This window comes from Neofelis nebulosa, chromosome 2 (assembly GCF_028018385.1).
Source record: "Neofelis nebulosa isolate mNeoNeb1 chromosome 2, mNeoNeb1.pri, whole genome shotgun sequence".
Lineage (NCBI taxonomy): Eukaryota > Metazoa > Chordata > Mammalia > Carnivora > Felidae > Neofelis > Neofelis nebulosa.
In genome coordinates, this window is record NC_080783.1 from 124,698,155 (window position 1) to 124,723,525 (window position 25,371).

Consider the following 25,371-nt stretch of genomic DNA (forward strand, 5'->3'; position numbering starts at 1 on the left):
TTTGCAGGAACAGTATGATTCATAAGCTGAAGCAGATAATCTTAATGCATTCCCCACACAAGTACTTCAACTTGTAGAATTTTTCAGTTCAGTAAATAATGCTCTTTGTTTCTGAATGTAACTCACAAGGTTTCCGCATTCTTAAACATAATTTTTACATTTTAGAATAAAATTATATTTTATTTGGAAGGCTAATTTTATTTAATAATGGAATGATATAGGAAACAAGATTCAACAGAACTTCTGTTTACAACAAATTTCTTCACGCTTAATATTTCCTGCATATTGAGAGATACATGCTTATACAAGATACAGGACATTGGTAGAAGGTCTCAATGGGCAAGAAATTGATATCAGGGCAGTTCAAATAAGAAAATGTTAACTGAACTCCTGTAATGTGTCAGACAGTACCAAAGTCAGATAAATAATCAATGTAAAAAGGGTAAATACACTTTGTTAATTTCAGTTATCTTCACAGTCAGAGTTTAAACCTGTCAGAAATCAAAACCAAACAACTAGATACCCAGTAAGGAACTGTCTACAGCAAGATCTGTGGGTTTGATATAACCGTTTCCCCCACTTACTTTGAAAAGCAGGTGGACATACTATAAATGTTTGTTGGAACGGATCTGTCTGAGTGCAAATTTGGGTGGTTCCAGGCTGCAAGGAAACACCCTGCTGGGCAACTCCAGGAACTGGCGCTGCAGATGATGGGTACAAAGCCGACTGGTAGTTTAGCAGTGAGACATCCGAATTAGCCAGAGAAAGAGTAGCAGCTGCTGCAGTAGAACTGGAAGCTAAAACACTGGCCTGAAAACAAAAGGATTACAGTTGTATACTGGTATAAAATGGAAATAACAATATTTTTACACGTGCAGAATCTGCCCAGAAAAACTTAAAACAAAGTTTTAAGTGTAATATTAACTGTCTTTGAAATAACCCTCTGCTCAAGAAAATTTCCCAATCTCTAAATTTAAGGCATATTTTAAGGTTGAAGAAGAAAACAAAGATTTAAAAAACGGTCCTGTACCAACTGAGGTTGTATAAACCCTTATCTCTTCTTTCTGTGCAAAAAGTTGCTGGATGTGAGATACCACCCAATCTCATTTTAAAAGTAGATCTAGCTAAGAAATTAGGAAGCTTACGCCTTCAATAACAAACAAATGTAAATATCACCATTTGGCAAACGAATGGAAAACCACTCAAAGTTAATTATTGGAAACACCAAACTGAACTCCTAGAAACAGTGAGTAGATTGGTGATTGCTAGGAACAGGGTGGCAGGTGGGAGAGAAAATGGGTGAAAGGTCAAAGGGTACAAAACGTGCAATTACAAGATGAATACGTTCTGAGGATCTCATGTACAGCATCAAAAAAAATTATTGGAAACACCCTTCAATACATGTAATGAGACATATAAAACCTTTCCAACAGAGAGAAAGAGTGTCATCTGGCTAAAGTCAGTACAACTAAATAGGGTCCATTTATGGGACAACCTGAGACTATGAGGGCCTGGATTAGGCCTGTGTATCTAATTTTTGGCAACGCATGACTGGTAGGTATTATCAGTCTACCCTGTCTTCCATCACTTTTGCCAAGTAGAAATTCGTAAGAAGCAACAAGATCACCAAAGCAAAGATTGGTTTATCTCAACCTGTACTCTTACTAGTTTCTACCCTTCTTAGGTTTGAGTTTCCAAAATCATTTATTAAGTACCTGATTGTGCACTGTGTTAAGCTGGTTGCTGAAGCTCATGGTTAGATTTGTGCTTGTATTTGGGGCAACGTGTGTAGTGAAGGGACTCTTGATCTGACTCACTGTATCATACATGTGAACCCTCCGCTTGCAGATCTCCATGTTCTGAAAACAAGACTTAACACTGAAAAAGAGATTAAAGATTCAGTAAAATGAATGCTGAGATTTAAACAGATAACAAACAACTCAAGATGAATGTGGATCAACATTTTTACCCAAGTATATTTAAATAAAATGAATCAAGACTTTTTATAACCATAAAGAGAAAAACTATACATCTTATTTTTAATCTCATGATTTTTCAGTGAGAAAGGAAAGCATCAATGAGCCAAACATGCAAGCACCAGGAGTGCCACTCACATGTGACCACTCCATTTAGGCTGTAAGATGGTAACTCAACACAGAACCACATCATGGCAAGTACCCCAGACCATACTCACTGATTGCTATGTGGAAAATCCAGAAGGTGAGTCATTGTCACAAACTGATGGTTAAGAGTTTTCAGAGGAGTAATCCTCTTATCTGCATCAATTGTTAGCATTTTTTTTAGCAGATCAATGTATTCTCTTCGATCCGCCTTCTCTGCCAACATGTCTGTTCCCTCTAGGTCTGTGGACATATTCACCTTCAAAGGAAAATTTAGAAACATTATACTTCATCACTTAATCTTAAATGCCGACACTAAACATCTGCATGACAGATTAGATAGACAGATACAGATCTAGGAGAAAAACCTGAGGAAATCCTTTTTATTATAGTATAATCATTTTCACAAGTGGAAGCTCTTCTTATGCTGTCTAATTAAAATCTTCAATTTGGTAGCGTTTGAGTTTGTTGGTAGAATAAAGCTGAATGAAGTCTTTTCATTCAAAATTTGGACAAGTTAACAAAAGCGATTATTATTACTTAAATATATAAGTTTCTATTGTTGAAAAAATTAAATAACACAATAAGTATAAAGTGTTTAAACAGAATTTGGAACATAATAAGCACTCAACAAATGTTAGCTCTTATGTAAGTATGTATTTAACAGAGAAAATAGGAAAGAAACCTTCAGAAACGGTATTTCAAAATACTGACAGGCAACAAGACCAGTTAAAGCAAAAGCAAAGGAGAAATAATTTTAAAAGTGTCCTTGGTTAAAATTCAATGTTCTTTTAATACATGGCAGAATATTAATGAACTTTTTTCTCTAAAAAATGAAAACATATTAGAAGATAACAGATTGAATCTATCTTTAATATAATTAATCAACAGAAGTGTGTCTCTGATTAAAGAGATACATAAATGTCTGGCTTCCTGAAATTTTCTATACTCACCTGAGCCATGTCATCTAAACAATTAAAAATGTACTTTCGAGCTTCTTTTGATTTGATTCCAGTCTCCAATTCATGTTCTTCCGGTGTCTATAAAACAGATTTTTTTCAATTCCATCTATATACTACTCTCACATTTTGTTCTAAATTAAAACCAGAATACAAAGAGACAAGTATCTATCGTCACCCTGCCAACCAGAGATGGCAAACATGGAAGTAATTTACAACCAGAAAATCTTCTTGTGGACAGATGGCACCTGGATACCTGACTACCCCTTCAACAGTGCTAAATTAAATGTGGAAACAATGACGCAGCACCGCTCCTGAGGGGTGTCATAGAAGAAGGCACATTATCATTTTTGCCTTAAAGCTACGTTCAAATGAAATTATTTCAAATGCTAACTATTTAACAGGCTCAGAGGGAGACTCACAGGGTTACGCAAATTACTCAAGAGATCTCTCAAGTGAAAGGAATAGGTTCAGAAGTAAAAAACAGGTATTTGGATCAAGAAAATATGTAAGGCCTTAATATAGGGAGTTAGAAAATTATGTTTTCTCACATCCATTGAGAATTCTCTAAAAAACAGTCATTGCTAAGTTACTCTAGTTCTTCCTGTGACTCAATAGGAAGCACTATTCTCTATACTCCCTTCTCAGCTGCTGGTTCACATTTGCAAAATAACCTTAGACAAGTGAACAGGCGTTCAGTTTATTTTTTAACTAAGGATCGGATCAAATGTGTACAGTGAAATAATTTTTTCCAAGTACTTCCTCCTGTAAACATACATTCCCATCACGACCACCACCACCCCATTTCCCTCCTCCACCTCAAGAATTTAATAACTAAAAAGCTGGGAGTAAGGAGTACAGGAATGAGTACTATAGTAGAGGAGACAGACCTTCAGCCTCCACAGCGGATACCCCAAATTTGGATCTCTGTTGAAAAACCTGGTTGTTTTTGTCCCAGCACTGAGAAGATATTCAGCGGGCAGGCCTTGTGTTTGTGAAATGTAACGAATCTGAAACATCGAAATCATTAAAACATTGATTTGGAGTGGAAAGGGGAAATATTAAAAACTTTTACAGAAAGACATTACTGCTCTAGCCAAGTCAATACAAATGAAATTCATCTGTAAATACATAAATATGCTAACCCACTCACAGGTTAATTCCCAAATATTTATTCAGTTATTGCCATGTTACTATATGTCATTTACCAGGAAAATTCCATTTTGAAAATTTTGTTTGTAACCATTTTTGCTTTTTTTTTTTTAAGTTTACTTATTTATTTTGAGAGAGACAGAGACAGCACGAGTGGGGGAGGGGCAGAGAGTGAGGGAGAGAGAATCCCAAGCAGGCTCTGTGCTGCCAGCGCAGAGCCTGACGTGGGGCTCAAACCCACAAAACTATGAGATCATGACCTGAGCCAAAACCAAGAGTCAGATGCTTAACTGAGCCACCAAGGTGCCCCACCATTTTTGCTTTCTTGTTGACTTCTGATACAAAGTTCAGAAAACATCAGGAGATTTCCAGGACAGAAGAGAATAATTTTCAACAAACTATTCAATGGATCACCCACCAGGAGTTTTTTTTGTTTTCTTTGTTGATACATTATCAAATTTAAAAGATTTGGAAAACATTTTTATAAATGTCTGTCTTGGCTACTCTAGCTCCTGTCAATTGTCCCTATTCTAAACTGCCATAGAACTTCTCTCTCACACCATAAACTTAGACACTTCATTTAGCTTCTCTATCCCTACATCACTAGAGGGCAGGCACTGTGGTCACTCAATCAACATTTACTGAACACCTACTATGAACAAGGCTGGCAGTTCTCAAAGTCTTGTCTGGAGACCCCTGAGGGTCCCTAAGATCCTTTCAGGGAGCCCATGAAGCAAAAACTATTTTTAAAATAATACTAAGAAGTTATCTGCCTTTCATTCCCTTCTTACGGGTATAGAGATTTCTAGAAGGATGTGTCATTGCTCCAATGGTTAATGAAACGTGCTTGTATATACTTATGTTTTTAAAATTTCCCAGTTTTATTGTTCATATTTGTTTGCTTGCACAACTGTCATGACTCAAGAAAGCAATAGAAGAGATGATTTGCTTTTCTCTTCACTACTGAGAGTGTTACAACAGGCAATTTTTTTTTTTACCACCTCTTCCATATTTGAATGGCTATACTTAAGATGAAATTAGAAATGTGTAAGCAAGGAAATAAATCTTACTTCCCACCACTCCTTCTAAAAATCTTCAGTTTTAATTTCTACTGTACTATATACTAGTAGATATAAACTACACAGAGCTCTTGGAGATCCTCGCCAATTTTTTAACAGTGTAAAGCACAGGTCAGCAAACTATGGCCTATACGCCAAATCTGGCCTACCTATCAGAAAACAGCAGGATACTACTCTTAAATCTGTGTGAACTATGTAATGGGAAGCTAACACAGCATTAGCAAAAGAGGGAAAAAAAACCTTTTTAATGTAGATAAGAACATTTAAAAAATTTTTTTAATGTTTATTTATTCTTGAGAGACAGAGTGCGAGCAGGGGAGGGGCAAAGAGAGAGGGAGACACAGAATCTGAAGCAGGCTCCAGGCTCTAAGCCATCAGCACAGAGCCTGACACTGGGCTTGAACTCATGGACCATGAGATCGTGACCTGAGCTGAAGTCAGACGCTTAACTGACTGAGCCACTCAGGTGCCCCAAAAACATTTTAAATGTGAACTTCTTTTGCATACAAAAAAGATGAAAAAAATTTTTAAATCCAGGATAAAATCTATGCAATAAAATACTACACAGACATTTAAAACAACAAAGTATAGTTATTGACCTGTAAAGATATTTCACAATGTAAGTAGAAAAAGCAGATTACAAATGAAATAATCTCACTTTTTAAAAAAATTATTACATTTCACTGATTCTAAGAGGCATATTTTTTTACACTAACATCTCTGAAATCAAGATATATCTTACAACTGATGATTATCATGGTTTAACTGGCAGCATTCTTTCGTAGAGGTACAGAAAAATGTGTATCTATCAATCAACAGTGTCTTAGATATTACCAGATATGCTCCTCTATATCCATAAGTTTATTATGTAGAATAGAATTATATATAGCACATACATTCATTCATTCTTTTAGTAAGTACTTATTGAGCCAGGCATTGGTGATTTTAAAAACAGACACGGTTCCTGCTCTCATAGACCTTGCAGTCAAGTGAGGGAGACAGACACTGAATATTCAAACTTTCAGTTTGAATTGGCATTCTGAAAAAAAGAAAGACTTCTATAAAAATACATCACAAAGGAACCTGAGTTAGATGGAGGACTGCTGAGGAAAAGCTCCTTGAGAAAGTAACACTTGAGCTAATAAATGAGTAGACACTGACTAGATGAAATGAATGGGTGGCACAGAAATTCCAGACTATGAGAACAGTATGTACATGGGCCTGTGCTAGAAAAAAGCATATTCTTAACCAGTACTGAAATGGTGCCACTGGTGCTAGAGCACGAAAAGCAAGTAGAAATGGTGTAAGATCAATCTAGAGAAGGAGAGAGAAAGGGGAAAGACAATCCATGTAGGGGTTCAGAGGCCATATGAGGATTCAGCCCTTTATTCTAAAAGTATAAAAACCCACTGAAGAGCAGGGAGGTAGCATGATCAAATGTGTTTTGTAAAAATCATTTTGTAAAAAAACTGGAGAGAGGTCAGAATAAAGGGAGATTGTCTAGTAACCCAGGCAAGTTAACAAGACAGCCTAGAGTAGGGTAGTAGCAATGGGAGGAGGGATCTCAATCATATTATATAATTATATATTTATTTATATATTATACATTTATGTATTTATTATATATATAAAAACATTAAAAATCTTTTTAATGTTTATTTACTTTTGAGAGAGAGACAGAGCATGAGAGAGTAAGGGGCAGAGAGAGAGGCACACACAGAATCTGAAGCAGGCTTCAGGCTCTGAGCTGTCAGCAGAGCCCAACGCTGGCCTCGAACTCATGGATTGCAAGATCGTGACCTGAGCCAAAGTTGGATGCTTAACTGACTGAGTCACCCAGGTGCCCTTAAAAGTATTATATAATTGTTTACTTAATATCTCTCATCATCAAATTATAGCTTCCATGAGGACAAGGACAATGTTTTATGCAGCATTGTATCCCCAGTGTCCAAAGTAGGTAATCCATAAATACATGATGAAAATCAACAAATTATACATTTAAACACAAAATATGCCAAATCCTAATAGTGTTACCTCTAAAGGGTGGAACTACTAAAGATTGAAAGTTTTATCTCCTGGCCTACCGCATCTTTTCTAATTTTTCTATAGTAATGTGCTTAAACAATAAAAATATTTTAAAATATTAATATTACAGAGGAGCCTGGGTGGCTCAGTCGGTTAAGCATCTGACCTCGGCTCAGGTCATAATCTCATGGTCTGTGGGTTCGAGCCTGGCATCAGGCTTTGTGCTCACAGCTCAGAACCTGAGGTCTGTTTCGGATTCTGTGTCTCCCTCTCTCTCTGCCCCTCCCCTGCTCACACTCTGTCTCTCTCTCTCAAAAATAAATAAACATTAAAAAAAAATTTTTAATGTTAGTATTACAGAATTAAATTAAGTGAAAGTAGAATGGGAAGCTATCATCCAGACATTACTTTTCATATAGCTTATAATACAGCAAAAACAAGTCTTACATTTATACAAAAAGTATTACTGTCATTTGTTATTTTATTTTTAATTATTTTTAATTTTTTTTTTTTTTAATTTACATCCAAATTAGTTAGCACATAGTGCAACAATGATTTCAGGAGTAGATTCCTTAGTGCCCCTTACCCATTTAGCCCATCCCCCCTCCCACACCCCCTCCAGTAACCCTCAGTTTGTTCTTCATATTTATGAGTCTCTTATGCTTTGTCCCTCTCCCTGTTTTTATATTATTTTTGTTTCCCTTCCCTTATGTTCATCTGTTTTGACTTTTAAAGTCCTCACATGAGTGAAGTCATATGATTTTTGTCTTTCTCTGACTGGCTAATTTCACTTAGCACAATACCCTCCAGTTCCATCCACATAGTTGCAAATGGCAAGATTTCATTCTTTTTGATTGCCAAGTAATACTCCATTGTGTGTGTGTGTGTGTGTGTGTGTGTGTGTGTGTGTATATATATATATACACACACACACACCACATCTTCTTTATCCACCAATGGACATTTGGGCTCTTTTCATACTTTGGCTATTGTCAATAGTGCTGCTATAAACAATGGGGTGCATATGTCCCTTCAAAACAGCACACCTGTATCCCTTGGACAAATACCCAGTAGTGCAATTGCTGGGTTGTAGGGTAGTTCTATTTTTAGTTTTTTGAGGAACCTCCATACTAGAGTGGCTGCACCAGCTTGCATTCCCATGTCATTTGTTATCTTAAACAATTAAAATGTTTCCAACAAATTTGAAGCTATTAACTAATTAATATTTAAAGACTCACAAACACTTGCTATATAATCTCAGCTCTAGTATTTATGAAAAATCCACAGTGGATATCATACTTATCATACTTATAGTGAAAGACTACTTTCCCCCTAAAACTTAGAACAAGGCAAGGATGTCAGCTCTTACACTTCTGTTCAACACTGTATTAGTGGTTCATTGCAAAGGAATTAGGCAACAAAAGAAAAAAGGAATCCAGATTGGAAAGGAAGATGTAAAACTATTTTTATTTGTAGTTGGCATGATCTATAGTTAGAAAATTGTAAGGAATCCATCAAAACTATTAGAACTAGAGTTCTATCAGAAAACTACTAGAGGGGTGCCTGGCTGACTCAGTCAGTAGAGCATACAGTTCTTGATCTCGGGGTCGTGAGTTCAAGCCACGTTGGGTATAGAGATTACTTAATAAAAATAATAATAAATAACCTTCAAAAAGAAAAAAAGGAAGAAAATTACTAGTAATAGAGTTCAACAAGGTCACAGAATACAAGATCAATTACAAAACTCATTGTATTTCTACACGTTAGAAACAATCTGAAAATAAAATTAAGAAAATAATTCCATTCACCACAGCCAACAAAACAACAACAAAAAAACCCAGAATACTTAGAAATAAAAGAAATGTAGGGGTGCCTGGGTGGCTTAGCTGGTTAAGTGTCCAACTCTTGATTTTGGCTCAGGAAATGATCTCACAGTTTGTGGGATCAAGCCCCAAGTCAGGCTCTGTGTGCTGACAACAAAGAGCCTGCCTGGGATTCTCTCTCTCCCTCTCTCTTTCTCTGTCCCTCCCCTGCTCACTCAGATGCGTGCGCACTTTCTCTCTCTCAAAATAAATCAACATAAAAAAAAGAAATGTAAAACCTATATTCTGAAAATTACAAAAAGCTGCCAAAGAAAACCTAAAAAAAATCTGGTCACATTTATGGATCAGAAGACAGTATTGTTAAGATGCTGATACTTTCCAGAAATTCAATGCACTCACTACTAAAACAAAAACAAAAACAAAAAAAAAAAAAAAAACAAGAAAAAATAAAAAACAAGAAAAAAACCCAATGACTTTTTTTGCAGGAAAAAAAATTCTAAAATTCATATGGAATCACAAGGGACCCCAAATAGCCAAAACAATCTTAAAAAAGGACAAAGTTAGAGGCTTCACACTCCCTGGTTTCAAAACCGACTACAAAGCTATAGTAACCAAAACAACGTGGTATCAGCATAAAGACAGATATAAGATACAGATGGAACAGAACTGACAGTCCAGAAATAAATCATTGTATTTATGGTCAACTGAGTTTTGATAAGGATGCTAAGACCTAGCTAAGATCTTAGCTTTCTCTGCTAAGATCTAGCAGAGAAAGAATAGTCTTGTAGCAAATGGTGCTGGAAAAACTGAATATCCACGTGCAAAATACTGAAAGTAAACCCTTGCTTGATTCTATGTTGAAAAATCAACTTAAAATGGCTCAAACATCTAAATGCAAGAGACAAAACTATACCTCTCAGAAGAAAACACAGGAGAAATCTTCATGACTTTGGATTTAGTAATAATTTCTTGGATATGATACCACAAGTACAAGTAACAAAAGGAAAAACAAACTGGTCTTCATCAAAATTAAAAACTTTTGTGCAAACAATGCTATCAACTTAGTGAAAAGGCAACTCCAAGGAATGAGAGAAAAGTTTTGCAAATTATATATCTAATTAGGGATCAATACCCAGAATATATAAAAACTCCTACAACTCAACAACAATAAACAGCCCAATTCAAAAATGGGCAATGGACTTAAGTAAACTTCTCTAGAGGAGATAAACCAGGTATCCCCTGGGGCGCACTTGAGTGAGGGAAGGGCAAAGAGAGAAGAGAGAGAACCAATCCCCAGTGGGCTCTGTGCTGTCACTTCACATCCATAAGGATGGCTGCTATCTTTAAAAAAAAAAAAAAAAGAAAGAAAAGAAAAGAAAAAAGGAAAATAACCAGTGTTGGCAAGGATGTAGAGAAATTGAAACCCCTGTGTATTGCTGGTAGGAATGCAAAATGATATGACTGCTGTGGAAACAGTTTGTTTAATCATAAAATTTCCAGATAACCCAGTAATTCACTTCTCGCTATATACCCCCCAAAAACTGAAAATAGGAACTTAAACATCTGTATGCCAGTGTTCATAGCACCATTATTCACAATAGCCAAAAGATGATAACTCAATATCCATCAAAACATAAATGGATAAACAAAATGTGATGAACATATATACAATGGAACATTATTCAGCCATAAAAAGTAACGACATTCTGATACACAGTACAGCACGGATGAAAACATGTTAATAAAGAAGCCCATCACAAAAAAACTACACATTGTGTGTAATAAATATGATAAATTACAGTAGGCAAGTCTATAGAGACAGAAAGTAGATTAGTGGTGGCCAGGGGCAGGAGAGGGTACAGGTTAGGGGAGAATGGGCATTGACTGCTAATTAGGTGCAGGGTTTCATTACAGAGGGATGAAAATGTTCTAAAACTGGTTATGGGGATGGTTCACAACCCTGTGAACATACTAAAAATCACTGAGTTGTACACTTTAAATGACTGACTTATATGGTATACAAAGTATATCTCAATAAAGTTGTTTTAAAGAAACTTGGCTGGAAGAACAGAGATCCTGCCACAGAAATCTTTTTGTATAACCAGAGATGCATCAGGATAACCTATCCCCAATCCTGCTCTAAAACAGCAGTATCCCATTTATTCAACATGGGAAAAATGACTTCCTCCTACCACCCACAGTTTCACATCTATGCACACTGGGCAAAAATCCTCAAAACTACCAGTTCATCTCTTTATTTTAAAAAGCCTCAGGCGTACCTTAGCTTTTAAATCTAATTTTAGTTGGTTCTACTTCCTAGGAAAATTTACAGTACCAATCTGTTTACTAAAGTTGAAGGCTGGCCTAGGGATGGCACTTTCATGACTGTGATTGCTCAGAGTAACGTTTCTTAACTAGGGATCCATGAATCTCCTAAATTTGTACTCAAAATACCATATGCAAATTTTTTCTGAGAAGACTCACATCCCTAACTTCATCGGATTCTCAAAAAGGAGAAACAATAGTTTAGTTCAACCGTGTTTTTGCCTCACTTAATCTCCTTCACACTTTTTTATTATAAAATAAGAAAGCTGGCTTCTTTCTCACAAGGTACAAGAGAGATTAAATTTCAAAGTTCAATATAACTAGTTACATATCACATGAGTAATTCATTTTTTATGTTTCAATCAAAGACTTGCCCAAAGAGTCATATTTTTGGAAGGTGAATCTAAAATGGATCAAGGAATCAAAATTCTACGTTGAATAGGGAAAAACACTGTTTTGTTCTTTTTTCCTTTTAATAATTCCAGATAACCATTTACTTCTTTAAAAACAATAAACAAGGGCGCCTGGATGGCTCAGTCAGTTAAGCACCAGACTTCGGCTCAGGTCGTGATCTCACGGTTCATGGGTTCAGGCCCTGCGTCAGGCTCTGTGCTGACAGCTCAGAGCCCGGAGCCTGCTTCAGATTCTGTGTCTCCCTCTCTCTCTGCCCCTCCCCTGCTCGCACTCGGTTTCTCTCTCCTTTTCTCAAAAATAAATAAACATTAAAAAAAATTTAAAAACAAAAAATTAAAAAAACCTCATGTACTTACTATGTGCCAGACACAGTACCAGAAGCTGAGGATATACTGGTGGGATGAAACAGTCTATCCCCTCAAAGAGCTTACAGCATAGTGGTTAGAACCATTTTTATTAAAAGAATAAGAAACAAGAATTTACAATTTATTTCCCTTCATTTCCCCTTAGGACCAGCTCCTTGGGAAATTGCAGCATATTTTCTAAAGCTCCTTTGTTTTGAGATATAGACCATTTGTTACAATACTTTTCAACTCCTATGATTTCCCTTCTAAATCATATTTTACAGAGACCCAGTATATATCACAGCTTCCGGGGCCCAATGTGTTTCAATTTGTAGAGAGTACTTCAGCATATGGCATGTATAAAAGGAAGTAACAGCTCTGAGTGAGCCAAAGGTCACTCTTAAAATTCCTATTCCTCATCCTTCTTTACTTTCATATCTTAAAAACTCACAAGACACATTTATTAACCAAAGTCAGTCTCTCTAATAAATCATCACAGATCTGGAAAGGTACCAATCTAAAGTAATATGAAATAAGAACCTTTCTTAACTGTTGAATTGCGAATGTAACATCAGATTAAAAAACAGGTAGAGAAAATTGTATTCTTTAAAAAATCCTTTCTAATTAGACTATTCTTTCCATATCTAAAAACTTCACTAGTAAGTACTTCTCTTCCTCTAAAATCTATTTCATTAGTAAATACTTGCTTTCTATTCAAGTATACACTCTTCTTACCTGATCATATTCTGAAGCACCAGGATAAAGAGGCCATCCCAGGAACAGCTCAGCTATCACACAGCCCAATGACCACATATCAATAGCTTCACAAAACGGTAATCCAAGAATAATTTCAGGGGCTCTAGCAAAAACAAAAATAGCAAATTAAAAAATAAACATTATCTGGGGAAATTATGTTGACTAAGTCCCATTTTAGTATCAGCTAAAGGTACATTGATTTAAAGAAACTGAAAACTATCTTTGATATAAAATCCATCATTTGAAACCTCTGGGGCCAGCTGTGTTTTGGAATTCTTTTTTTTTTTTTTTTTTTTTTAATTTCAGAAAGGTACTACCATGCATAAACTACATATTGCATAATATTCCCAATGGAGTTTAGGGAAGCACCCTCAAATCAAACACATTAATACTTCTGTACCAAAGTCAATGAATAGTCATACCATGTTGGTGAATAAAGACTTTAAGTAGCCTTATATTGTTTCTTTTTCTTAAATTTTTTTTAATGTTTTATTTATTTTTGAGACAGAGAGAGACAGAGCATGAGCAGGGGAGGGGCAGAGAGAGCAAGACACAGAATCTGAAGCAGGCTCCAGGCTCTGAGCTGTCAGCACAGAGTCTGACGCAGGACTCAAACTCACAAACCGCGAGGATCATGACCTGAGCCAAAATCGGATGCTTAACCGACTGAGCCACCCAGGCGCCCCAGCCTTACATTGTTTCAAGTCAGACTTTGCCAATACACCAAACTTAGAAAAAGTTTTTTAATTTTGAGAGCTTTCTGGATTTTGAAATCACAGATTTCAGATAAGGGATCCCAGATAAAGGATCCCAGATTTATTCTTTTTACTCTTAGCACCTTTTTAATTACGGAAAAATCAATTAAGTGACCTGATCAATAAATACCCCTTGGTAACAGAAATGCCTTCTACAGAAATATAGTGGTTGGCAGCACTATAGAATATTCATTTCCATGAATGCTCCAAGTGAAAAACCTAACGCTAGGGAATCTTAAAGAGAAAATGAAGATAATACCATAAGCCTAGAGCTTTATATGTATGAATACATTCAAGGTAAAATTATTATCCCCATTTATAGAGGAAACTGAGGCAAAAAAATTTGCCCAAAATCACAGTTAATAAGTGGCAGAGCTAGAATTTGAACCGTGGCTATCTGGCCCCAGAACTGAGTATATTGTACTGTCTCCAAATAAGTAAGAGTTAAGCACATACCCACCTATATAAATCAATTTGGCTTGATGGTATACATGGCATTTTCCAACCACGACTAAAATTATGAGATAAATGGGTTTTTAAGGGGAGGGTGATAATATGTATCACTAATATCAATAATAATTATAGATGACACTTATATAGTGCTTACTCTGTGCCATGAAATGTTCTAATAAGCCCTTCATAAATGTGGTCACTTATTCCTTTACAACAATCCTATGGAAGTAGGTATTACTAATGTTAAGTCATCAATTCTAAGATGAATGCTTGTTTCACTTTTTTTTTTAATTTATTTGAGAGAGAGACAATGAGCACACAAGCAACCATGAGTGGGGGAGGGGCAGAAAGAGAAGAGAGAGAGAATCCCAAGCAGCATCCGCATAGTCCGCGTGGAGCACGGGAGCCCGATGCAGGGCTTGAACTCACAAACCATAAGATCATTGTGACCTGAGCCGAAATCAAGAGTCGGACGCTTCACCAACTGAGCCACCCAGGCATCCCTGTTTTTTTCATATTTTAACATTCCTGAAATCAAGAAGATTCTTGCAAATGATGATGTATTTTAGTTCACTGGCAGTGCTTTTACTTTCTTATTGGGACCTAAATAATGTTTCTTTTTCCAATCAATGGTGTATCAGATTCTATGTAATAAAGTATCATTTCCATTTTACAGATGAAGAAACTAGGCATTGAGAAGATAAGTAACTCACCGAAGGCCACATAATTACAAAATGATGGAGGCCAGGCAGTCTGGATGTAAGGTTTGAGCTCTTAAACATTTTATCATCATCTCCAAATAATTTCCTTTCCTTCTTACAAGTCACAGAATTGGAATGTGTAAGGGAATACCAGCTCCAGACCCCTCAGCAGATCTCTCCATCTAACAGGCTATGAACCCTCATGGGATGTATAGGTTTCCCCAACTTCACTTTTAAGTAATATGTGCTTATTGTTGCTCTGGAGCAGGGAGGATTGAGCAGGCAGAGTATAAAGATATTTCCTAAAATAAGAATATCCTCCCCAAGTACTTTTCTAAGTAAGTAGCCCTTAGAAAATAAGGTAAAGTAGAGGACTCCATAGGGTCTAGAGGCTTTCCTGACCCTTGTACAGAAACAGCAGAAGGATGATCCGAGCCTGCTGAGACTTCCACTATTTGACAGCTATGGATAGAACGACTACTATCACCTGTTTTTATGCTATTTGAGGTGAACTGTGGTTCTGCGAACCAAAGAAACAACCTTCAAAGGGGATACTCTTTGCAGGTGGCTAGAGCCACATATTACTGAGAGAGTTTCAGAGTTTAATTAAACCCCAACCAGTATAGCATGTTTTTAAGATGGCACAAATTTAATAGCATTAATAAACTAGAGAGTAAGACTATCCAGAAACATAAAAGCTTTTCTAAAATTGAAAAGGGACAAAATTTTTACTTTCAGTGAGCAGAATCGTTAATTTCCAAGTTCATGACAGTGCCAAAAATAGCTGGCAGGGAAAGTGCAAATGGCTTTGTGCCAAAATAAAAACTGGGCTTAGAACATTCCTAAGCATCAACTGAAGAGCAGCAGATTGATTCTGCCATTCTCACTATACCAGGAAGACATTTTAAAATCCAAAGGTAGGTCACAGGGAGGGGCAGGCTACCCAATAACTTACTTCATTAAAAAAGTAGCAATAATATGTGGTAATCGTTAGGCTTCCAAAGCTTAAAGTTTCAGAGAAATTAAGAAAAATACTAATTCCAGCCCCTAAGCTCCATTAGACAAAAAAACAAAAAACAAAAAAAAAAAAACCCTAAAGACTGGCTGGAATCAGTTTTTCCATTTGGTCTCACTCTGCTTCTGGAGTAACAAAAGCAGCTAAGGATTTTTACCAAAAACTCACTAAAAGAGTAATTCTACCCCATCTACCATACAAAAAGATGAGTACCAAAAGAAAAAAAAAGCAAAAAAATAAAATAAGGCTGCTCAGTCTACTGAGAGCTTTTCACTACCATTAGAAACTAGAAATGCTGGCTGACCTAAACTCTAAGAAGCAAAAAGATTGAAATTATTTTCTTTTACTGAACAGAACAGCATCATTTAAAGCAGGTACTTCTCTAAAGACTGAATGTTTTAAATTCTGAATTCAGATTATAATTCTTGGTACTATCTTCATTACTGTATCATCTTTCCCCTTGGCCTCCATTATTTTTCAATCCCTCAATAAGAACTCTAGACAGTAAAATTCTGGTTCTACTTTACCTGTATAATGATACTGAGATAATTATTTCTCTAGGTCCCTTTCTAGCTCTGACATTCTAACAACTGATCAGTAAAAAACATTACCTATAGAGGGGCGCCTGGGTGGCTCAGTCGGTTAAGCGTCCAACTCTTGGTTTCGTCTCAGGTCATGATCTCATGGTTTCACGAGTTCGAGCCTGAGTCAGGCTCTGCAGTGACAGTGCTGTGAAGCCTGCTTGGGATTCTTTCTCTCTCTCTACCCCTCCCCCTTTCACGCTGTCTCTCTCACTCTCAAATTAAATAAATAAACTTAAAAAAAATTTTTTAGGGGTGCCTGGCTCAGTCGGTTAAACGTCCGACTTCGGCTCAGGTCATGATCTCTCTGTTCGTGAATCCAAACCCTGTGTTGGGCTCTATGCTGACAGCTCAGAGCCTGGAGCCTGCTTTGGATTCTGTGTCTCCCTCTCTCTCTTTCCCCCAATGTACTATCTTTCTCTGTCTCTCAAAATTGAATAAATGTTTAAAAAAATTTTTTTTAATTTTTAAGATTATCTATAGAAGCACAGGGAAGAGAGGGAAAAATCCAAACTGACAATATTCACTTTTGTAGGAAAATGGCATTAATTGTACTTTAGACATGGTGAGTGTCTTTTGTTTGAAAATACATCCCATCCTTAAAAAACAAATACTAAACAGGCTCTGATTACTGTAACCAGGTTGTAGAAATAGCAATCCCTGTCTTTTGATTTCTCAACTTCAAACTTCTTTAAACTAAAAAATTCCTCCACAGTTATAAAGCATTATTTTACTAGAACCCAGAGCAAGCTGTGGGTAGGATCACTTAACAGCAGAAACTATTCTCTGCTCATTTTCATGAACACTCTTTGTTTCTTCCTGCCCATCTCAGAGACATCAAACTTACTTATCAGATCAGATATGTTACATAAAGTCTTAACTTCCTGCATCTGTGGCTTAGGTGAAACTGTAGTATGTTTATTTGTCTAGGATAAACTGAAAATATGCTTTCCTTCTCTAGACTTTGTCCTTCCATATATAACAAATACAGCGATCTCAACTTTCAATAAAGGACAGTTTTCCATTTTTCAGAATGGAAAAGCACTGAGCTTGTAGGCAATGGCAAGCCTTTGTGCCTGAAACTCAAGCCCCGAAGACAGCAACTTTTCTTGAAATTAGTCTACATTTACGTTTAAAGTGCCCAGGAAATAAAGCATATTATTTCCACTGCCTAAGGCATTTAGCCATGCCCACTGCTAACAGAGACAGGATGGTGGCAAAAGTTTGTCAACTGATAATATTTTGGCATGTTATCAGCAAGATGAAGCAATGTAAACTAAAAAGGAGGGGAAGGGGAAGGCTGGCTTTGGAGCCAGGATGCTTCAACGGCCAAAGGGATTTTACAGAGGTTTTCTGAAAGATAACAGGGTGAGGACATAATAGCCTCTAAAAGCAACACGAAGAATACCACTGTGGATAAAACTAATGATAAAGAAGGAATGCCTGAGCTGCTATTCCATTGGCTTTGGGTTCATTATCAAGTATTGCTGCGATAAAACAGAAGAGTCCCACTGCTAAATCCTAAATGCAGTCAACCCCTGGATATTGGACTTCAGTATGCACACTAATTACTCAGTAATACACAGAAAGAACTCCTGTTTTTAAGGGGTAAACTTAGATCCATTTAAAATTACTCCTATACTCAGCAATTCAATGCAATGGATTTGCAGGATGATTTGTTGAAGAGTAATCACCAGTGGACTTAAAAATTTGAAAATCCTATTTGTTTCCAAAAACAAAACAACCAAATTACTCAAATCACAGCTTGAATTTAAAAGGACAGGGAAAGGGGCAAAGACAGCAACCTAACACTGAAAATTATTCAAACGAATTACTTATTGGAGAAAGCTAAGCAGCCAGAACTATGTACCCCTCAAATCTTTGCCCCTCAAGAGAATGCCATCAAAATTATTTCACAAAATAATTCTTATTTCTATCACTCTTCTTCTGTCTTAAAATTGCTTTCGTTACAAGCCAAGGCAAGTAGTTAAAGAACACCTGCAGGCCTGATTAGAGAAGAGATCAAGAAGCAAGAGCCCATCAGCCTCCACCCCACAGCGGTGCCCTCCCTCCTAATTCCCCAAGGCTCCCAACAAGATGCAGACCTGAACTTGTAAGTGGACCTGTAGAGTGTTTCTACAAATACACACAAGTGGGTAGTGGTGGGATTACTCAAAGGAGCAAACTAAAAGAAAAAGTAATCAGAACCTAAATCTTCCAAGTAGTGAATCAGTAAATGGAGGAGAGATTCTCAAAATTAGCCCAACTGCCTAGAGCAAGATGAAACCAGAAACCAATGCTCTAGGAATTTCTTTACTCCATCTCTCTCAAGTAAGAAATATCATAGTTTTACAAAGTTATAAAAGGAAAAGATAAAAATAGAGAAGAGTGGATTCAAAGATGTAATGTGAAAATGTCATTACTACCCAAAGTGATTTACAGATTCGGTGCAACCCTTCAAAAACCAATGAGGTTTTTTGTAGAAATAGAAAAATTCATCCTAAAATTTATATGGAAATCTCAAGGGACTCCAAATAGCCAAAACAATATTAAAAGAGAATAAAGCTGGAGATCTTACACTCCTGATTTTAAAAGTTACTACAAAGCTACAAGTAATCAAAATGATGTGCTACTGGCATAAAGACAGACATACAGACCAATGGACAAAAGAGCCCAGAAATAAACCCTTGTGTTTGTGGTCAAGAATTTCGACAAGTGTCAAGATCTTTCACTGAAGAAAGAATAGTCTTTTGAGCAAATGGTGCTAGGAAAACTGAATATCCACATGCAAAAGAATGAAACTGGACCCTTACCCTACACCGTATACAAAAATTAACTTAAAATAGATCAAAGAACAAAATATAAGAGCTATCTATGTCTATATTATATTCTTATAAGAGCTAAAAACTATAGAACGCTCAGAAGAAAGCAAAAGGGAAAAAACTTTAGGACACTGGTTTGACAATGATTTCTTAGCTATAATACCAAAAGCATGAGAAACAAACAAAAAAAACACACAAACTGGACTTCATCAAAGTTTAAAACTTTTGTGCAAACACCACCAACAAAGTGAAAAGGCAACCCCATGGAATGAGAGAATATATATGCACATCATCTATCTGCAGAGGGATTAATACCCAGAATATATAAAGAACTCTTACAACTCAACAAAAAAACAACCCAATTCAAAAATGGACAAAGGACTTGAATAGACATCTCTCCAGAGAAGATAGACAGATGTCCAATAAGTAAATGAAAAGATGCTCAAGATCACTAATCTTTAGGGAAATGCAAATCAAATACCATTTCACACACATAAGGATGGCTATTATCCCTCCCATCCCCAGAAAACAAAAACAAGTGTTGATGAGGAGGTGGAGAAATTGGAATCCTCATGCATTGCTACTGGGAATGTAAAATAGTGTAGCTGTAGAACAGTTTGGTGATTCCTCAAAAAATTAAACAGAATTATCATATGATCCAGCAGTTCTACTTCTAGCTATATACCCAAAAGAATTGAAAACAGAGTCTTAAACACTTGAGAGCTAATGTTCACTGCAGCATTATTCACAATAGCCAAAAATGTGGAAACCCAAGGGAATGGATAAACAAAATGTAGTACATTCATGCACTGGCATATTATTCAGTCATGAAAAGGAATGGAATTCTGATACATGCTACAGTCTGGATGAACTTTGAAAACATTATGCTAAGTGAAATAAGCCAGAAACAAAGGGACAAATATTGCATGATTCCACTTACATGCAGTACCTAGAAGAGGCAAATTCACAGAGACAGAAAGTCAGATAGAGCTTACCAGAGGGAAGGGGGAAGGTGGAGTTATTGCTTAATGGTTACAGAATTTCTGTTTTGGGTGATGAAAAAAATTTAGAAATGGTGATGGTTACACAACATTGTGAATGTACTTAATGACACTGAACGGTACACTTAAAAATGGTTAAAATGGTAGACTTCATGTTAGGCAGATTTTACACCATTAGAAAAAAAAATATGCAGATGGCACATTTTCTGAGCCCCTAAATGGTTAAAACACCCTCCTATTACTTTCATACATAATATAAACTTCTAAGTTCAGACTTTCTATTTACTCAAAATTTCATATAGGCATTTGACATGTTGGACATATCTCCTGATAAACATGTTTTGTGGATTACCTATTTTTTGTTTATTGTTTCACTTCTTGACTGGGTGAGTGGAAAATTTGTATTTAATGAATGATCACTAAAATTATCAGATTACTTAAAATTAATAACTAGTCAAATAAATGAGGTACTGAGAAATAAAAGCTCACTTCAAAAGACTTCCCCCTTTCCTTTCAGTAATTCTCCTTGGTTAACAGCACAAACAACACTGTATATACCACCCTTTAAGTACTGTCCCAATAATTACTATATATTAAAAAGGTAGCTTTGTTAGAAGTACCAATCTGGAAATATAAATCACTGAAGTATAAGGCGCTTGGGTCAAGGACATTCTAGGATAACCAAATAAGCTCATAACCAAAAAAGTTCAAACTATTACAGAGAATGTTAAAACAGGAAGAGCCCTTGGTAATCAACAAACTCAATTCTCTAAATTACACAAGATAGGAAATGTATAAGAATGAAAAAACCTGGAATTATTCCCAAGGCATCCTACCTGCCAAGATAGGAATGTGGAAAAAGTAGCAGCATATGCCCAAATTCATTACAAATAAATGAACATCTTTATATTTTTAAAGACTCTTTAGAATGGGAAAATTGGGTATAATGGCACTTACTAAAAAAGAACCAGATGCTAGTATTCATTCAACTAGAAACAACCTTCAGAATCAAACTGAATTTTTCCAGTGTTAAATAATGTTACATATAGGAATGCCACACAGGGGTATGAAGTAAAACACAGTATTCTATCTTGGACCCTGTAAATAAATTCATTGTTATATGTAGCCCTATGTAACACCTTTAAGTATAAAGACAGATCTCCAGTCTAAGATACGCTTTTTAGCATTTGCCACTTGCCTGTAGTAACGTGACTGTAAGTAGGTTGAGCACACAGCTTTGGAAACGTGACTAGCAGAACCAAAGTCAATGACCTTCACTCGGTAGGGTTGGCGCACTGGATCGACCAGCATTATGTTTTCAGGCTTAAGGTCAGCGTGAATCAGACCAAGGCTCTTGAGCTTCATCAGGGCTGTGGCCACCTGCTGCAAGATTGGTCTGATGTACTTGAGTGGCAGTGGGCTAAACTTGTTCTGCTTTAGAAAATCATACAAGTTCTGCTCCAGCATCTCAAACACAAGGCAGGTGTGATTCTTATGCTGAAAGCACTCGTAAGAACGAACAAAATTATACTCATCGGCATTTTCACTGCTTAGGCGGGAAAGGATGCTCACTTCAATCTGTCCTTGTCTGGCATAGGAGGGGTGGTTCTTCAAGATTTTAATAGCCACAATTTCCTTAGTGCTCCGCTTCCAGCACTTAGCCACCTGTCCAAATGTTCCCCGGCCTAGGAACTCCAACACTTCATAGCTGTTGGTCATAGAGCAAAGGATCTCATGCTGGACCAGCTGGTAATCCCCTTCTCCGCTGGAACTGCTACTCTTTGTGGTCACAGTGGTGGTCGTGGCAGCAGCACCCACCACAGTCCTGTTTTGCAGCATGAGAGGGGGATGTTCTTCTATGATTTGCACGCTACCGTTGCTGTCAACTTCCTCACTTTTTCTTTTCAATCCACATTTTTGATATGGCTCAAGCAAAGAAACGTTGTTTCTGTGAGTCAGGGTCTGGCTGCTTTGGAAGGTTGCCGTAGCAGCACCGGCCGAGCTATCAGCAGCGGTTACGACGATACGCTCCGCTGCAGGAGCCGGGAGGAGAAGGCCCTGGTCGTAAGCAGGGATGTTGAAATTTGCTACCTGGTGAGAGGAGCTGGCTTGCCCTTGTGTGGCTGGGAGGGTTTTGCTGTGGGTATAATATTTGTCGTTGCTGCTCTGTCCAGAAACATCCCAGCCAGAGGGCTCTATTTTCAGTTTCTTCGCACTGCAGAAGGCACTCGACGACACTGATGGGGGGGAAAACACCTGCAGCTGTGATGCCATACCTACATCGAGAGACAGGAAGAATTAGATCCTCAATTTTACACAACTCCTCAATTAATAGATAAGAAAACTTTTAGTTTAGAAAAACCACAAGTAAAATATAACTATCTGGCTAAGATTTTATCTCACACATTTTCTAAAACATGTTTCCTAGCACAGAAAGTTCAACTTTTTGGTCTAAATACACAACCGTAAGCACTCTTTGAGACTCAGCAATAGTAGGTCATATTGTTAAAAGAGCATGAACAGGGGCGCCTGGGTGGCACAGTCGGTTAAGCGTCCGACTTCAGCCAGGTCACGATCTCGCGGTCCGTGAGTTCGAGCCCCGCGTCAGGCTCTGGGCTGATGGCTCGGAGCCTGGAGCGTGTTTCCGATTCTGTGTCTCCCTCTCTCTCTCTGCCCCTCCCCCGTTCATGCTCTGTCTCTCTCTGTCCCAAAAATAAATAAAAAACGTTGAAAAAAAAATTTTTTTTAAATAAAAAAAAATAAATAAATAAAAAGAGCGTGAACATCTATGATGGTTTATAAAATAATGAGCATGATAATAACAACAGCTTAGATGACTGATCCCTTACTATGTGTCAAGTAGTAGTCTAAACACTTTACATGTATTACTTATTTAATTCTCACCCTATGGAGAATATACTAACATTATTTCCACTTTACAGATGAGGAAACTAAGACACAGAGTGTTTAAAGTAACTTGCCCCAAATAGCACAACCATTAAGTGGCAGCACAGGTATTCAAACCCAGACTCTATGGCCACAGAGCTCACTCCACAGCTGTCTTCACTCCTGCCCTGATTAGCTTTCTATTTTTTTTTTAATGTTTACTTATTTATTCTTGAGAGAGAGAGAGAACGTGCGTGCATAAGCAGAGGAGGGGCAGAGAGAAAGAAGGAGACACAGAATCTGAAGCAGGCTCCAGGCTCCGAGCACTGAGCACAGAGCCCAACACAGGACTCAAACCCACAAACCCATGAGATCATGACCTGAGCTGAAGTCGGACACTTAACCACTGAGCCACCCAGACACTCCCTGATTAGCTTTTTGATCAATTATTTAAATTTAGACATAGATGGCATGCTTATAAAATTTACAGATGAACCAAATTTGGGCAGGATACTCAATATATTGCTAAGGAACAGGTCCAAAAAGATCACAATAGGGTGGAAACCACAACACAAATCTAGCAGATGTAATTTAATACAAATACAGAATCCTACTTAGGTCCAAAAAATATGACTACCACAAAGCACAAGGATAAGAAATACAAGGCTTAGCGGGAGCATACGTATACGAAAAACACTTTCAGTTGGTAAGAGAAACATTATGTGATAATGTTCCCCTCCCCTCAAAAGCTATTTCAATCTTCAATTACATTCATAGAAATAGTGTCCAGAACGTGCTGGACAAAGTGAATGCTATCTACTCTGCTCAGGTCATACACTATTTTAATAGTGTTTAGCTCTGCCCACTACAATATAAGAGGACCACTGATAAAATGATCAGAAAAAAGTAATCAAATGATGTGAAACCTATAGAGAGGATCTCCTGAAGAACCACAGGAAGTAATTCTTACAAAAAATATGGAGAAAGGGGGTGAGAAAAGGCCAGCTTTTTGTCCCTGAACATCCATAAATATCTCAAGCTCAATAAACCCCAAGACTCCCAAAGCTAAAACTTTTAGAATAAAGTCCAAATCACTGACATAGCATATAAGCCATTTCGTATTTATTTTCTCTCTTCTCGACCATGTAACACTCAGATGCCTTCAGGCTCTACATTAGTCCTCCCTCTCTTGTCCACACTTCCCCCGTTTTCAGTAACTACTTCCCAGGGTTAGTCATCTGCAAAAGATTCTCCAATCTTTATTTCTAACTCAGACTTCTCTCTCCTGAACTTCAAATTCTTATTTCCAAATAACAATCCCACACTGCAATTTGGGTATCTTGAATATACCTCAAATTTAACATGTACAAAATTAAATTTATGAGCCTCGACCCCACCGCCAGTATTCTGTCTCAGTTATGAGACACCACCATATATACAACATCTCAAGCCAAAAATCAGAGAGGAATGAGTCTCAGTTTCCTCATCTGTAAATTGGTGATAGCAATACCTACTTCATGGGGTTACTCTGAGAATTAAATTATTTAATACATATGAAGTTCTTAGTGTCTGGAATTCATTCTTCTCCCTTTATTACTTCATCTTTAATCTATAACCAAATCCTACCAATTCTACCACCTAAGTATATTTCAGATCAGCCATTTTTTTCTACCCCTATTGGGACCTTTCTAGTTCAAACAGCCAGGAGCCTCCAAACTAATCTTGAATGCACTCTGGGGATCTTTGTTTTTAAATTATGCAAATCAGATGACTGCTCTCTCTTTCTTAACCACCTTCCTCCTCCTGCCTCCAAAGTTTTCCATTGCTTTGTGGATAAAATCCAAAATCCTCAATCTGCCTTAACAAGCTCTACAAAAATCTGGTTCCTGTCTTCCAAAATCTCCCATTCCAGCCATGCTGCCCTCCTTCCAGTTCTTGGAAGGCCCTCTGATATGTTGAAGATTTTCTTCTGGGAAAACCATTCATTCTCTCTCACACACACATACACCACCATCCTTACCACCATGCACACCCATAACATCCTGCTCCTCCCTTACAACTTGAAATTATTTATTTAATGTTACTTACATTCCCAGCTACAGGATAGTTGCATGATAGGTGCCATATCTGTCTTGATGTTTGCTTACATCACCAGAAACT

The 25,371-nt window shown here is 37.1% G+C and overlaps 1 protein-coding gene across 5 annotated transcripts in view; it reads right to left on the reverse strand.

Annotated features, from left to right (window-relative positions):
- HIPK1 (homeodomain interacting protein kinase 1) overlaps positions 1 to 25,371 on the reverse strand; it is a 51,275-nt gene that overhangs the window by 18,317 nt on the left and 7,587 nt on the right. For all 5 annotated transcript variants that reach the window (XR_009257807.1, XM_058716131.1, XM_058716132.1 and 2 more), the window contains exons 2-8: positions 21,524 to 22,601; positions 12,977 to 13,100; positions 3,970 to 4,089; positions 3,074 to 3,160; positions 2,195 to 2,379; positions 1,716 to 1,878; positions 585 to 810 (exon numbers count right to left, since the gene is read on the reverse strand). Coding sequence is in view for 4 of the 5 variants with exons in the window: in XM_058716131.1 (XP_058572114.1) it covers positions 585 to 810; positions 1,716 to 1,878; positions 2,195 to 2,379; positions 3,074 to 3,160; positions 3,970 to 4,089; positions 12,977 to 13,100; positions 21,524 to 22,599 (1,981 nt within the window). In the remaining variant the exon portion in view is untranslated. The remainder of the gene's footprint in view (positions 1 to 584; positions 811 to 1,715; positions 1,879 to 2,194; positions 2,380 to 3,073; positions 3,161 to 3,969; positions 4,090 to 12,976; positions 13,101 to 21,523; positions 22,602 to 25,371) is intronic.